The sequence below is a fragment of the Epinephelus lanceolatus genome, chromosome 4, assembly GCF_041903045.1.
Source record: "Epinephelus lanceolatus isolate andai-2023 chromosome 4, ASM4190304v1, whole genome shotgun sequence".
In the NCBI taxonomy this organism is placed as follows: Eukaryota; Metazoa; Chordata; class Actinopteri; order Perciformes; family Serranidae; genus Epinephelus; species Epinephelus lanceolatus.
Window position 1 is genome coordinate 27,733,673 of NC_135737.1, and position 13,807 is coordinate 27,747,479.

Below are 13,807 nucleotides of genomic sequence, written 5' to 3' on the forward strand. Positions count from 1 at the left end.
TGCATTGTTTCCCCACCTCCCCACCCGCAATAAAAACATAAAAGTAGCAGAGGATTTTTATGTTGACAATATTAAAGACATTCACAGCAAAAATAATGCATAAAAGACAGCCAGAAAAGAGACTGTCTGGCTGAGAACCTCCCCGCTGTTAAACAAAACCTAAGCCCTTGTGTGCACCACTATCTTGACACACAGGTACACACACGCACCTTTCTGAGCTCTAACTACAATAAGAACCACAATGAAAATAAGTCATGTGCCTTTTCTTTTGTCATCCTTGATGTTCTTTTAATCATGCATGTACTCTGGTCTTGCAACCACGTATCTGTCTTTTTAAAATGAATTGTCAAATAAACAAAACAAAAATAAATATGATTGATAGTGTTTTGAGTGAGTCTACCATCAGGGCAGTAGAAGCCAGGGGGGCAGGGGAACTTGGTGAAGTTGCCAGTCCTCTCTGGACAGTAGTAGCCAGCAGGGCAGCGGAAACATGCTGACTGGCCCGTGAGGTTGGTGTAGGCCCCAGCTGGGCAGGGCACTGGGCTCGCACTACCCTCAGGGCAGTAATGAGCTGGTGGGCAAAAACCTCCTCCTGAGCCTGCAGAGGAAAAACCAATTAGATGTGCTGAATTACTGAGATTATGATTGCTAAGCCCTTAATGTGATGAATCATGTGATAAACCCTTATTAATTCAGTAATCATTCGTTCAACAAAACACCCTCGCACATTCAGATTTCCTGCATTTATCAACATCTGTCTCTCTTCTGTCTGATGCTTATTCATAAGATTTGTCTCTGCACATTATATATTAGCTCTGTTCTCCACTATTTTATGTCATGCATGAACTACACACATAATTAAATATTAATTAACGAACAGAGGGATCATTGTATTGATGTTTGAAGCTGTTTGAACTAGGTTAATCCTGCAGACAAGATGGAATGGTGTAGAAATTATTCAACAAGCACAAACAAAATTCTCATGAATAAAATAAAAACTCATAATTTTGCTGCTCTACCTGTAGCTGTGGTGTCTTCCCCTGGACAGTAATATCCTGCCTGACACAGTCCAGATGGACGAGTGAGGCCTGCAGTGCTGCAGAACTGACCCGCTTGACATGGCCTACAGCCAGCGATGTCTGTCAGATAAAGACTGCAAGCACAAACGTGTAAACACATGCACACACAAACACAGTTAAATGGCAAAACAAAACTGCACAAGTGTGTGTGACATCTGGGTCCACTAACCTGTTAGAGTAGGTTCCTGGTGGACAGGGCAGCGGGAGACTGGTGCCCTCAGGACAGTAGTTCCCTTTTGGACATGCTCCTCCCACTCCAGTGCTAAAGTTACCATCTGGGTTCTGAAAGTTCACACCTTGGGAAGTTGCACATTTAAGACAGATTTAGTGTGCAATTCAGTTTTGCCACACACACTGGTACAGCAGCAGGGCTTTAGGTTAGGCTGCAATGATAAATGGTAATATTGCCATTGTCCATCATGCATGTAGTGTACCTGCTATGCAGTAATAACCAGCTTGACAGGGTCCAGTAGGCTCAAACAGACCCCAGTCCTCACAGTAAAACCCTGTTAACACAGCATGAAGAATTAAAAACACCACTGCAGTAATAATAAAGCATGGAAATCCTCAAGGTCCCATCACTTCATAAAACAATATCCCTCCTCTAGATAATTTAACGTGCTAAAATATTCTATTATTGCCTTTTATCTGAATCAATTAGTTCCAACACATCTAGCAAATGAAGGTGTTGGTACATTAAAAGCCAATTCAGCTTACTTAACATTAAATGAAAGACTATCCAGTGTCTTGCAGAGCAGTGAAGACAACCATGTGACAATACTCTCACCTGCTGGACAAATGAGGCACTGCTCCACTTGGCTGAGGCCAAAGTGAAGACTGTATGTGCCAGGAGGGCAGGGCAGGATACCCTCAACACCGCCACCGAGACAGTAGTGTCCTGCTGGACAGAGCTGGACACCTTCTCCTGACAGACAGTAGGTCCCTGACAGGCAGTCATCGCACACCTCTGCCCCTTTATCCAAAAGAGGAACAATAACACATGTATTTCAAAACGTGATACAGTGGAACCTGCACAGGTTACTATAAACAACCGCTTCTTCTGATACAAATGCTGTTTAAATAATTTACTTATAGTAATCAATTAGTTCACTTACAGTGTTCATTTTGAGTCTTTTTCTACATGTCAATATATATATATATATAAAAAAAAAAAACATTTAAAACTAAGCTTTTTTTTTATTTAACTCCCATGATACTTTGCCCGGAAAAAGTCATTTTCTCCAAATAAAAAACATAGTGTCCTCGAAGCTTATGACAAACTGCCAAAAATGAGCCAATGAGTTGTGAAGCTTGCTCTTCAGGCTCGCTTGTGACCAGTCAAATAACAAGAAATGGCTGCTAATGGAGACAGAAAACAAGTGTGCACATGAAAAGCACCTGTGTTTGAAGCTGTCAATCACGTAACCCCCAAGTAATGCCCCCCATTGCTTTATATTTATGTAATCAATATAACTTTGTGTACATATTGTTTTTTTTATCTACAAAAACATAGCTGGCCTCTATCTTGAAACAGGCTCCAGCTCAATTATGACTGGTGTGTAATACCTTGAATATTTAGAGATTTGTAGTTTGGTCAGATAGGCCACGGATTCCACTCCAGCCTGCGACCCTTTGCTACATGTCATCCCTTCTCTCTCCTCCTTTCTTGTAAACACCCCAGTCAAATAAAGGATTTTGCAAAAAAAAAAAAAAAAAAGTTTGGTAAGTTTGGTAAAGTTTGGTAAGATGTTTAATGTCCGATGTCCAATTTTGAGAAGACCTCGAACGCCTCAGATCCTTTTTGTTACCAGGTGCATTGGGTGGCCTGGTGTGAATTTGTTATAAGCCAATCAGCGCCATCACAGATGAACCTACTGGGTTCTGAGAGGAGGTGGGACTAGATAGAGCGCAAACATAGGGTGAAGGAAGCTGGTGGAAGTACAAAGTGTGACTGTTAAGATTTTTTTTATCAGCATGTAACCTGTTAAAGAGAAGGAAAGAGTGTGTTGTTTCCAGTGAGTAATTCTTTTAAACTAGCGCAAACACCCTAGCCACGTGTGGACTGTTGCTAATTGGCTATCTCCCTGGCTAGCTTGGAGGAGAGAGACTAGGGGTGCATACGTAAATCCAATCTGATGCTCTACTACAGCAGTGTTGTTCAAAGAAACAAAGCATTCTGTTTCTACACAACTAGTACCCAGAGAGTGCGGTGCTTTGTATAACCAATCAGTACATTCCTATTTGTGCGAGTGTGCTTCAAGGAGGCTACATGAGCAAATCCTGCCAAAGAACTTCTCCAATGCCGAAGGACTGCTCCAATGTCTAATGTCAAGGATTCTTCGAATTCTACTGAGGACCAACTCGTTCCTTGAGAGAATTTTCAGGGACACGTGTGTATCCTCAGCAGGCATGAAGTGCCCACAATTCTTTGTGCATGATTTACCATAATTGAAGGCAGGGCCTCTTCAGTGATGCACACACCTGGGCACTCACTAGCCGGTTCCAATGTGTGTTCACCAAATGCTAGGAAGGAGTCTTTCCTAGCCTCTGTAGTACCCGACATGGAAGGACCTGTCGTACCAAGGACGCAGCCTTGATTTTGAGACGCACCAACTGACTGCGTGCAGGAAATCCTTTGTCACCGAGTGTCTGCGTGAGTGTGGATCATGTGAACTGTTATGATACGGGCATTCATGATAAAAGGCCAGAAGGTTCATTATTTTTATGAATTTTTGGGTAGTGTGTGTCAGATGATGCTACACATGCTGCTGCAGTAGAGGTACTCAGGACGAGGCATCTCCATCGCACAGATCACGTCTGGACAGGGAGGTTTGCAAAGACAGCTACCAACAGCTTTCTTAATTAAAGGAACAGCAAGTACAGACAGTGTTTTCCTTGATTATAAAATCCTGGGTATTTTGGGTTTATTTTCTGGTGTGACTCACATGGTTTGTAATAAACACTTTGATTGTTATTTCATGTAATCCTTTTGGTTTAATATTTATTCATATGTTGAAATATGTGTGGTAAAGTGGCAAATGAGTTGGTTGTAGTTGATTATATATAAATATAAATGCATGGAAGGTTTGCTAATAAACTAACTAGGCCTCTCTGCATGTTAGTCAGCGTCATATGCTCTAATTTTACATCTATCCTCTTGCCAATTCACCTCCCATGCAAAGAGATTAACAGATGTAAAGTGGTAGTGTGTGCAAGATGACTCTGTGACATAATTGGACTTGAGTGGGTGGGCTACATATGGGCGTTTGTCTGGGATCACACTGTGGTGCATGTCACTGATGTAAGTCTGCACCACAGTCATGCGGTTGGTGGTGAGGGTGCCAGTCTTGTCAGAGCAGATGGCTGTGGCATTGCCAGTGGTCTCGCACACATCCAGGTGGCGTACAAGGTTGTTGGTTTCTTGACAGAGTAAGCCAGAGAGATGGCGACAGCAAGAGGTAAACCTTCTGGGACAGATACCACCAGCACACTGACTCTGAGGACTGGATGTAGACTGGAGCATACTTTGGCAACCACATGCGACCTTCAACGACAAATGCAACACCTCTCTGTCGTTGAAACGTTGGTCATCTTCTCTCTGTCCTTTACATAACTCCCTTCTGCACTGGTCAGGGGCAACACCCCCGTTCTGCTTCTTGGCTTTGTTCTGATTGTTCCCCACAGCTCCATCAGGTTGTTTCCTTTCTACTCCTCCCCATCTTCCACCACCTCTCCAGCACACAGCAGGGTAAAGATGTTGCCCATCTGTGAGTTGACATCCACAGCTGCCACCAGCATCCTGTCTGAGCACTCCACCACATGGGTACGTGTGTACGTGGTCAGACTCTCCTGTAAGTCAGCTCTCATCTATCTTGAGATTGTTGCCTTGAACCAAAGTACCATCAGCTGACAGCAGGTCCTTGTATTTGACCAGGGCCATGTCCCCCACCACCATGTCAGCTCCAGGGATCTGGATGACATTCCCATTACACACAACAGTGAACTTCTATTATTGTTCGATCCAACTCCGTAGGCCCTGGAACTGCTTCTTTCTGGACCAGTCGTTAAACGCCCTCACCAGGACGACACACACAACAGACAGCACGATGGCGGCACCCTCGATCCAACCAGCACCGCCCTTGCCCTCATCCTCTGCAGACCCCACCACATTCCCACATGACTCGATTTCCTTTACAAGAGGTTGGCAGAAAGAGAGGCCGAGGGAGATTTTTGTTTCCAAGAGTGTGACATCCTGGTGGGCCTCCCACACAAGCTCCAGGAGAGTCTTAGGCTTCTTTAGGGGTGATGAAGATTTGGCTGAACATTTGGCGCCAACACTCCAGGTCTGCCAGATCCCCACTGAGACCGTCAGTGGTGTTGGACAGTAGTCTCTGGTAGAGCCCTTCTGTGTCTCTGTGGCTGTAATGGAGCTTCTGAGGGCATTGTTCCCTCAGAGCTCTATCAGCTTCCTGAGCTTTGTCACAGTGATCTTAAAGTCTCCCCCTGCATGGCTGTTATCTGCCCTTCCTCCTCCGCCTCTCTGCACCCTAGTCAGAGTCATGTGCTCTAATCTGTCAGGTGCAGTGGATACATCTTAACTTTACATTTTAGTAGACCCTCACCAGTTCACCTCCCATGCAAAGGGAATAACAGATGTTAAGTGGTAGCATATGCATGATAATTCTGTGACATAAAAAAACCTATTGTAATTAATTTGATCTGTACACACATGATCACTACAAGAGGGTGTCACTGTACTTGATATGTCGTGCAGTTCTATTTTCTATACCTGTAGTGTTCGAGTACGTCCCATCAGGGCAGAGGACAGGAGAAGCTGAACCCATGGGACAGTAGTGTCCAACTGGACAAATGTCTCCAGTCACACCGTCTGAGGGCATTGAAGACGCAGCTCCTCCTGAACAGTAATAGCCTATAAATCAGAAAATTTGAAAAAAACTATGAACATAAAGTAAGAAAGAAGGACAAGCAGCTTCACCTACCCATAAAATGGTCAGAGGACAAATATAAAAAAAAAACCACTTCATCTCAAATGTCTACATGTTATTAAGCACTGACTTCTGTACTTTTTGTTCATGTGACGTATGTTTTGAAACATCAAATTGCTTCTCACACCCTGTTGTACTGGATAATTAATTTCCATACCTGCATCACAGATTCCTGAGGGCTGGCTGAGTCCAGTACTGTTGCAGTAGAGTCCTGGAGGGCAGGGCCAGCATGATGAAAGGTTTTGGGCTCCCACAGTGCTGCTCCAGGTCCCCACAGGGCACGGGTGCTGCTGGGGATACATAGTCCCATGTGGACAGACATACCCTGCAGGACATACACTGCCAGAGGCTACAGCCACCTGTGGGAATATCAGAGTAATCATCAGAATATGATAAAGTTTGATCATTTTTCTCTTCCAGTTATAGTTAGAACTTTAAAAGTTAAAGCTGTGGGCAGTTTGATTTGGTAGCTGTCACTCATTTCCCACGCACTATCAGCAGCTTATCCAAAAAACACTGCTGAAAAACATTATTTATTTGCCTAATGCAAACCTGAACTTCACATGCCTCTAGATTCATATGCATATCAAATGACAGAAAACACTTTAGCAGTCAAAGTGTGTGGGAAATTAATAGCTGCCATCAAATCAGCTGCACAGCTTTATTTCATAGAGGGAAGAAAAATATTCATTTTAAAGACCAGCTTATTTCCAGCTTTTCTATTCAAGCTCTCACTTGCGCTAAACCACATTATAAGCAAAAATAATCAACAAGCACATAGCAGACAAGATGTCAAACACTTCTTTCATTGTATATCACTCAGAGATCAACATGGTAAATATGAAAGGCAGGTCTGGTTTCTTGTTACATTTATTTGAAACATCTATGGAGTGAACAGAAAATTAATTTGATAAGACAAAATAGAAAACATAGTAGTCAATTAAATTCCTTTTAACACTTAATTTTATTAATTCTCTCATTCTCTATGCACAACTTAGACAGAGGCACTCTACATCTAGTAAAGGAGACTGCAGTGAGAGCAGTTATGTTCTGTAATACTGTGTGTACCGAGTGTTTAAAACTACTTCTTAAAATGCCTTTCTGTAATTACATTTCTCTTCCAATTCCATACTACTACTTCTTACTAAGACAGCAGTTTTTCCTCAGATAAGCTGCTGGAAGCCAAATTATCAAAGTCATTAATCACCACGTCTTACTGGAGAGGCAGTGGAGGCTCCAGAGGTGCAGTAGTGTCCCGGGTCACAGAGACCCTGAGGCTTAGAGAGACCGGCTCGGCTGCAGTACCAACCAGCCTCGCATGGGCGACAGTGCTGCGCAGCGTCGCCACCAGGCTGGTCAGAGTAAGAGCTCTGAATAATTAGACAGCATAATTTTACAACATCAGTCATATCAGTTGAAATGAAAGGTGCATGAAGCTTAAAGGAATACCTCACTCACAAAATGATCATTTGCATATGAATTATGTGTAACCTAAGATATCTATGCCCTCTAGATCCCAGCAAGATTTGTTTTTTTTTTTTTTATGCCTACGTACATGTAGTCCATACGGAATTTCTTTAAACTTGATGCGAAAATCCACTTGCACTAAAGAATAAACTGATTAGAATTTTGGGGTCAAAGGTCAAGGTCAGTGTCGCCTCACAAAATGTGTTTTTGGCCATAACTCAAAAATTCATATGCTAATTATGACAAAACTTCACACAAATGCTTAATAGAATAAAATAATGAAGTGATGACATTTATATACAAAAGGTCAAAGGTCAGCTTCACTGTGACATCATAATGTTCTGCATAAAACACTTTTCTGGCCATTACTCAGGGTCATATCTCAGGAACAGAAGGGGAAATAGTCGCCCAACTTGCAACTGTGCTGATTGTATAGATCTTCTGTGCTGAGGTGTGTGAAGCATCCATGTCATTTATACGACTGGATAAATGAGACCAGGACTATACTGCACAAGTTGTGTGAGAGTTTGTTAACAGATGTGTGGATACAGTTTTGCTTCCTTAAACATGATCCCCAATCAATCAGTGAATCAATATGCATGACTAATTGATATGCAAATGATCATTTTGTGGGTGAAGCATTCCTTTAAGTGCAGCAGACAGAGATACAGCAAACATGACTGACTAAGAAGACAGAGATGAGAAGAAAGCTGGGTAAGGAGCAAAATAGACGCACCCACATTCACACACAAACACCACACTTAACACATGCTAACACACAGATACTGACTGGAGGACAGGGTCGAGCAACAGAGGACCCCGGAGGACAGTAGTGTCCTGTGGGACACAGCGCTGGCTGGGACAAGCGTGTCTGGTTACACAGTCTGCCTCTCTGACACTCCACACATGACTCTGCACCTCGATGCTTTGGAGGATTTACAGACAAGGGAATAACCTTGATTTCTTTTTATTAATCTCATTATCTAACTTTAACAGGACACTTTCAGTGTAACAGCACTCAGAGTTCTGTATGCATTACTTCCTACCGGCTGGAAAGTGCCAAGAGGACATGGTTGTGGCCTGGCTGCCCCCTCCAGGGTGTAATAACCCTCCTCTGCTTCATTCTGAACAGGCGAAGCTGAGCCGCCGGTACAGTAGAAACCAGGAAAGCAAGGACCTGAAGGTGAGGTGTTGTTGGAACCTGAACAATACAAACTGACAAGGAGAGAAACATATTGATCACATCATTAGACCCAAATGGATTCGGCAGATTTTCTTTTACAGATCCGCAGAGATGTTGTCAGAACTCCACGGGTGCAACTGCTGTGTGGGGCTGCATATCACATAATCATGTCATGAGATAGTAAAGCAAGTGAATATGGGTGGCGTTACCCTGGTGGACAGCTGACACACTCCTCACGTCTGCTGAGGCCAGAGCTGTTGCTGAAGGTGCCAGGGGGGCAAGGGAGGGGAGAGGACGAAGCTGGAGGACAGTAACTTCCTACTGGACACAAACCTCCTGTCGGCCCATCTGCAGGAGCCTGGACATTGTCATAGTACATACATGTAATGAGAAAAAAACTGTAGTGAAGTCATTTATAGAAATAGTCAAGTATAAAGACAAGAATAAAGCATTAAAGACTGGCAACTACTATTTCATAAATGATTTAAACAGCATTTTCGTACTGCAGACTTGGCTCCCTCTCGACAGTAGAAGCGCTCCTTGCAGCTTCCAGAGGGCTCTGAGAGTCCCACACCGGTGCAGTACTGGCCTCCGCCACAAGGGGAGCACTGAGACCCATCACTGAGAGCTGATCGTGAGCTGTAGGTTCCTTCAGGACAAGGCTCAGGAGTAGAAGTGCCGTCTGGACAGTAAAAGCCCTAAAATAGAGTGACAGACAGAGAGACATAGCACGTTGGCACTTCAAGGTGGAGTCAGCCACTCTGGAGAAAGATTGTTGATATCTGAACTCAACAAAAAAACAAATACACCCCTCCCATCAGATCAGTGCTCCTTCAGAAGTTCTGTTTCACCATCCCTCTCATCCCACTGCCTTTCTCTTTATACATCCACGGCCTTTCCCCTGTCCTGTGCACGAGCACAGAGTAATAGTGTTGTGTAACTCTGTCCTAGCCACTTTTGTTTGCTGTTTACAGAGCCAGAGCTGTGTATGAAGATCAGATTTTTTTTCAGCGCACGCACAGAATAGACAGCGAGGGGACCTTGAGGATATATTTGCTCAATTTGACAAAAAGTATATTGGATTAGAGTTGCAGAGTGCACATTTAGAGGCAGGTTACACTGTCTCACACACGCAAAATGCTGGATATTCCTACCTGAGGGCAGACTAAAGGCATGTCAGTTCCCAGTCTGTCGCAGAAATGCCTGGATGGACATGAAACACATGCCTCTCCACTGTGACCAAGGGTGTTGTTCCTGTATTGGCCAGCCTGACAGGGGTAGGTGTAGGGGTAGCCAGTCCCTGCGGGGCAATAGTGCCCATGAGGACACACACCTGTCTGAAATATCACAGCATACATAATAACTGTGTCATTTATGGTGGAAGTGCAATCCTAACTCCATGATAAAATTGATTAGGGAGAGAAAATTGTAATAGGACACTCTATTGAATCTTGAGTACTGTATATCTAATTCATTCGGTGTCTTACAGGCCTGGTAATAGGCTGCAGATGAGGCTCCTGGGAGTAACAGTACTTCCCCTGCGGACACTGGACACACTCACTGGCATCACGCAGACCAGGAATTTCACTGTACGTACCATTGGGGCACGGTACAGGGTTGGGATCCTATGAGGAGAATAACATTTGTAGGTAGTTTAATGCTCCAGACATTTGAAAATCAGACATATTAATTAAAAAACAATAAATCCCCTGCTGTAGACATCGCTCTTTCACTCACAATGCCTCCTCCAGGGCAGTAGAAGCCTCGAGGACAGAGGGTGGCTGAGCGCTGGGGGTCTCGAGCCAAACCCTGGGAGCAGAGAAAGCCTGGAGGGCACACCATGATGCTTAACATGGCTTCCTCGCTAGTGGTCTCATTACTGCAGTAGTGGCCCTGCAGGCATGGAGAACACTCCACAGAGCCCTCATCCTACACACAAGAGAACGTGAAGAAAGATTCAGAGTTGAAGTTAAAGATATCAACACGTATGGGGGAGGGACAGAGCAAAATACGGACTGAAAACACAAGGGAGAGTACGATCGAACTCGCAAGATGCTGGAATAGCACACTGATATTTCTTCAATATTGAGAGCAGAAGATGAACTATAATAAAATTTGACTTTAACTGCTCCTCTTGCTGACATTTACAGATGTACAGACGTGGTGAGTAATCTAAGATGATCACTGTGGGCGGAAAATGCTAATCTAAAAATAGGACAATCAGAACAGTTCATGGAGGGACGAGACTAATAGACCAGCTCTGGTTTCCACTGGTTCAGTCACTTGGCCAGTCACAGTGGACTGCGTTATAGATGGGGCCTTACAGAGTAGCTGCCAGCTCCGCACACTCTGGGGTTGACAGTGGCTGAGTGGGGACAAAAATAGCCAGCAGGGCAAGCGGAGCAGTCCTCCAGCCTCCGACCTCCTTTCAGATGGCGAAATGTGGAGCTGGAGAAAGACAGGACAGAGTGGATATACTAAATCATACTTATTATATCAGCTTAATCCTTCATTTTAACCCATATAGCATCTGTCCAAAGCACATAGGTTGCTTACGGTGGGCAGGGTGAAGGTTTGGAGGTGCCTTTTTGACAGAATGAGCCTTTAGGGCAAATCAGGCAGTCTTCTCTGTATCTGTTGCCTATTTGGATGCTGAAGGTGCCTGCAGGGCAAGGGAACTGGGTGCCATATGCAGTCCCTGGTGATGCAACATCGAAATAGTTATATCCACATGAATGACTCACGATTACAGCTCTAGAGGAGAAATCACATCTTATTTTATGAAATCGATTTCATACAGAAAGCTGTATTTTTAAAAGCAAAACATAAATCATTTGAAGATAATTTTGTGTGTTAGATCTTTAAACTACAGCAGTAAACACATTTATTAATTTAATTTAGATTATACCTATATTATGTCACGCTCAACTGTACCTTCAGGACAGTAGTGTCCAGAGCTGCATCGACCTGATGGAGCTCCAGATCCAGCCAAACAGTACCAGCCCTGTGGGCATGGCCGGCACTCACTTTCAGCCTCCAATCCACTGTGACCACTCCATGTCCCCACAGGACACTTATACTGGGTGGGGAACATAGTGCCGGGGGGGCAATAATGCCCCGCAAAGCAGGAGAGAGGAGGTCTCTGGATACCACCAGTGCCTGATAAAGGATAAATAATAGAAGCATTAATGTGGGAAAACTTGCAAAGAATTTATCATCATGGATGAGGCAGTTGTTAATTTAATTTTAACTAGTAGTTAAGTAAGCTCAGAAGTTTGTATATTCTATTCTTAATGCACACTTTACGTCTAGCACAATTTGGCATAGGTGTCTACATTCATTTCTTCTGAAACTATAAAATATTAAATAGTACTTTTAAAGGCCAAGTGAACATGCATATGTGTGAAAGACAAATGGCACCTCGAAGACAGGCGTATCGCGCTGGGCACCGCTGACACTGTGAGCGGTCAGTGAGGTCAGTGCGATTGCTCAGTGTCCCCGGTGGGCAGGCATTGGTCGGAGCGTTGGGTTTTGAGGAACCAGGCGGACACACAAACCTTATCGGATTCAGGCAAAGGCATCAAAGTGGCAAGTTTTTACTCCTTCAAATCAGACATGCAGTACTAAAGAACACAAGTTTATTGTATCACTGAAACGTGCTTCACAGGAAACCTTATCTTGAATCTGTAGAGGTTACTCACCCTTGCATGCAGTCCACATCTGGGGCTCTCAGAGCTACTTGTGTGCAGGCCTTCCCTGCATAGCACTCCCTGCAATCGGCCAACTCATCCTGACCCTCTAAGGGGTTAAAGGAGCCTGGTGGACAGGGCACAGGGTCGCTTGTCCCCTCAGGACAGTAAAAACCAGCCGGACATTTGAGACAGTCCTTCACACCTGGAGGGAACAGTTACAAGATTAATTTAGGTTTACAACAAGCTGCTGGTCGACTTTATTAGGATATCTTTTAATATATTTGCAATCAACCCCTTATTTTATAGGCCCTGTTAATGTAGCACATTGTTGGATTTCCCTTAACAGTCATCCCTTATTTTTTTACTGGACTCACAGCTTCAGCTTGCCACCAACAGTTGTGTTTTTTCATTGCTAAATTAAACACTCTCTCTCTTTGCCCTCTTGGCATCCATCTGTTGCAATTTCTCGTCCACATATCCTGGTTCATCATGGGAATGAAACAACACCTATATCTTTATATAATTACAGAGTTTTGCTATGATAGGTTGCTATAGCACCACATTGGTGTAAGCTGAGCTGCTGAGGGACTGCAGGGCTTTTCTCAGATAATAATTTCACAAAAGCACCCAAGACAGAGCCTCGTACTCAGTATGCAGGGGGGATAAATCAATAACTGTGAGACTGAAATATTACTGAATAAGTGGTGAGTATAAAACAGTCATTAAGAGGCTTATAAATTCACTTATTGCTCCTTGATGGGGGGTGAAGGTGCCTCGGGGACATATGACTTCTTCCAAGCTGCCAGCAGGACAGTATCTCCCACGAGCACAGGGCAAACCAGGACCAGATGAGCCTGTCACACACGCATGCACACACATATGCATCACATACTTTGTTCTGCCTTCAAGTATAGCTATAGTTACCTACTGTGACACCTATTTTTCAGTATTTTGTTGCTCCATTGATGTCAGTGTATTAGTGCTAAGACTTACCTGCAGGACAGAAGCGTCCTTCTCTGCATCTCTTGCAGGCTGCCCTACTTGTCTGACCCAGTTGTTCCCCCGCTGTGCCAGCAGGGCAAGGTGAACCATGAGGGGTGGCGGTGCCCTCTTCACAGTAATAGCCTTGCGGACACAGGAACTGGGAGGTGGGTCTTCGTGAGCTGCCTTCCAGACAGTAAAACCCTAGAGAAATGTATTTATAGACAAGTTCATAAGAATGATTTTTGTTTTTCTTACAGGATATGATGTATGGTAAAGTCATGCAAAATAACTAGTTGAGTAAAATTGGCCTGGAAACTGTAACTGAGTAAATAAGTGTATAAGTATACCTTCTGTTACACACATACGCACATGGCAGACATTTTAATGTGTCAAAGC

General features: G+C 43.9%; 1 protein-coding gene and 1 pseudogene across 1 annotated transcript in view; both read right to left on the reverse strand.

The window, feature by feature from the left end:
* LOC117259208 (uncharacterized) overlaps window positions 1–13,807 on the reverse strand; it is a 70,472-nt gene that overhangs the window by 54,182 nt on the left and 2,483 nt on the right. Inside the window, exons 7-28 of the mRNA XM_033630458.2 lie at window positions 13,421–13,612; window positions 13,171–13,281; window positions 12,437–12,629; window positions 12,156–12,292; window positions 11,670–11,894; window positions 11,292–11,433; window positions 11,060–11,183; window positions 10,473–10,664; window positions 10,223–10,360; window positions 9,890–10,072; window positions 9,239–9,433; window positions 8,945–9,093; window positions 8,599–8,767; window positions 8,343–8,477; window positions 7,303–7,455; window positions 6,243–6,444; window positions 5,869–6,009; window positions 1,867–2,052; window positions 1,514–1,585; window positions 1,249–1,375; window positions 1,020–1,153; window positions 401–598 (exon numbers count right to left, since the gene is read on the reverse strand). Coding sequence (XP_033486349.2) covers window positions 401–598; window positions 1,020–1,153; window positions 1,249–1,375; window positions 1,514–1,585; window positions 1,867–2,052; window positions 5,869–6,009; window positions 6,243–6,444; window positions 7,303–7,455; window positions 8,343–8,477; window positions 8,599–8,767; window positions 8,945–9,093; window positions 9,239–9,433; window positions 9,890–10,072; window positions 10,223–10,360; window positions 10,473–10,664; window positions 11,060–11,183; window positions 11,292–11,433; window positions 11,670–11,894; window positions 12,156–12,292; window positions 12,437–12,629; window positions 13,171–13,281; window positions 13,421–13,612 — 3,498 coding nt within the window. The remainder of the gene's footprint in view (window positions 1–400; window positions 599–1,019; window positions 1,154–1,248; window positions 1,376–1,513; window positions 1,586–1,866; window positions 2,053–5,868; window positions 6,010–6,242; window positions 6,445–7,302; window positions 7,456–8,342; window positions 8,478–8,598; window positions 8,768–8,944; window positions 9,094–9,238; window positions 9,434–9,889; window positions 10,073–10,222; window positions 10,361–10,472; window positions 10,665–11,059; window positions 11,184–11,291; window positions 11,434–11,669; window positions 11,895–12,155; window positions 12,293–12,436; window positions 12,630–13,170; window positions 13,282–13,420; window positions 13,613–13,807) is intronic.
* On the reverse strand, window positions 3,826–5,640 carry LOC117259209 (plasma membrane calcium-transporting ATPase 3 pseudogene; annotated as a pseudogene).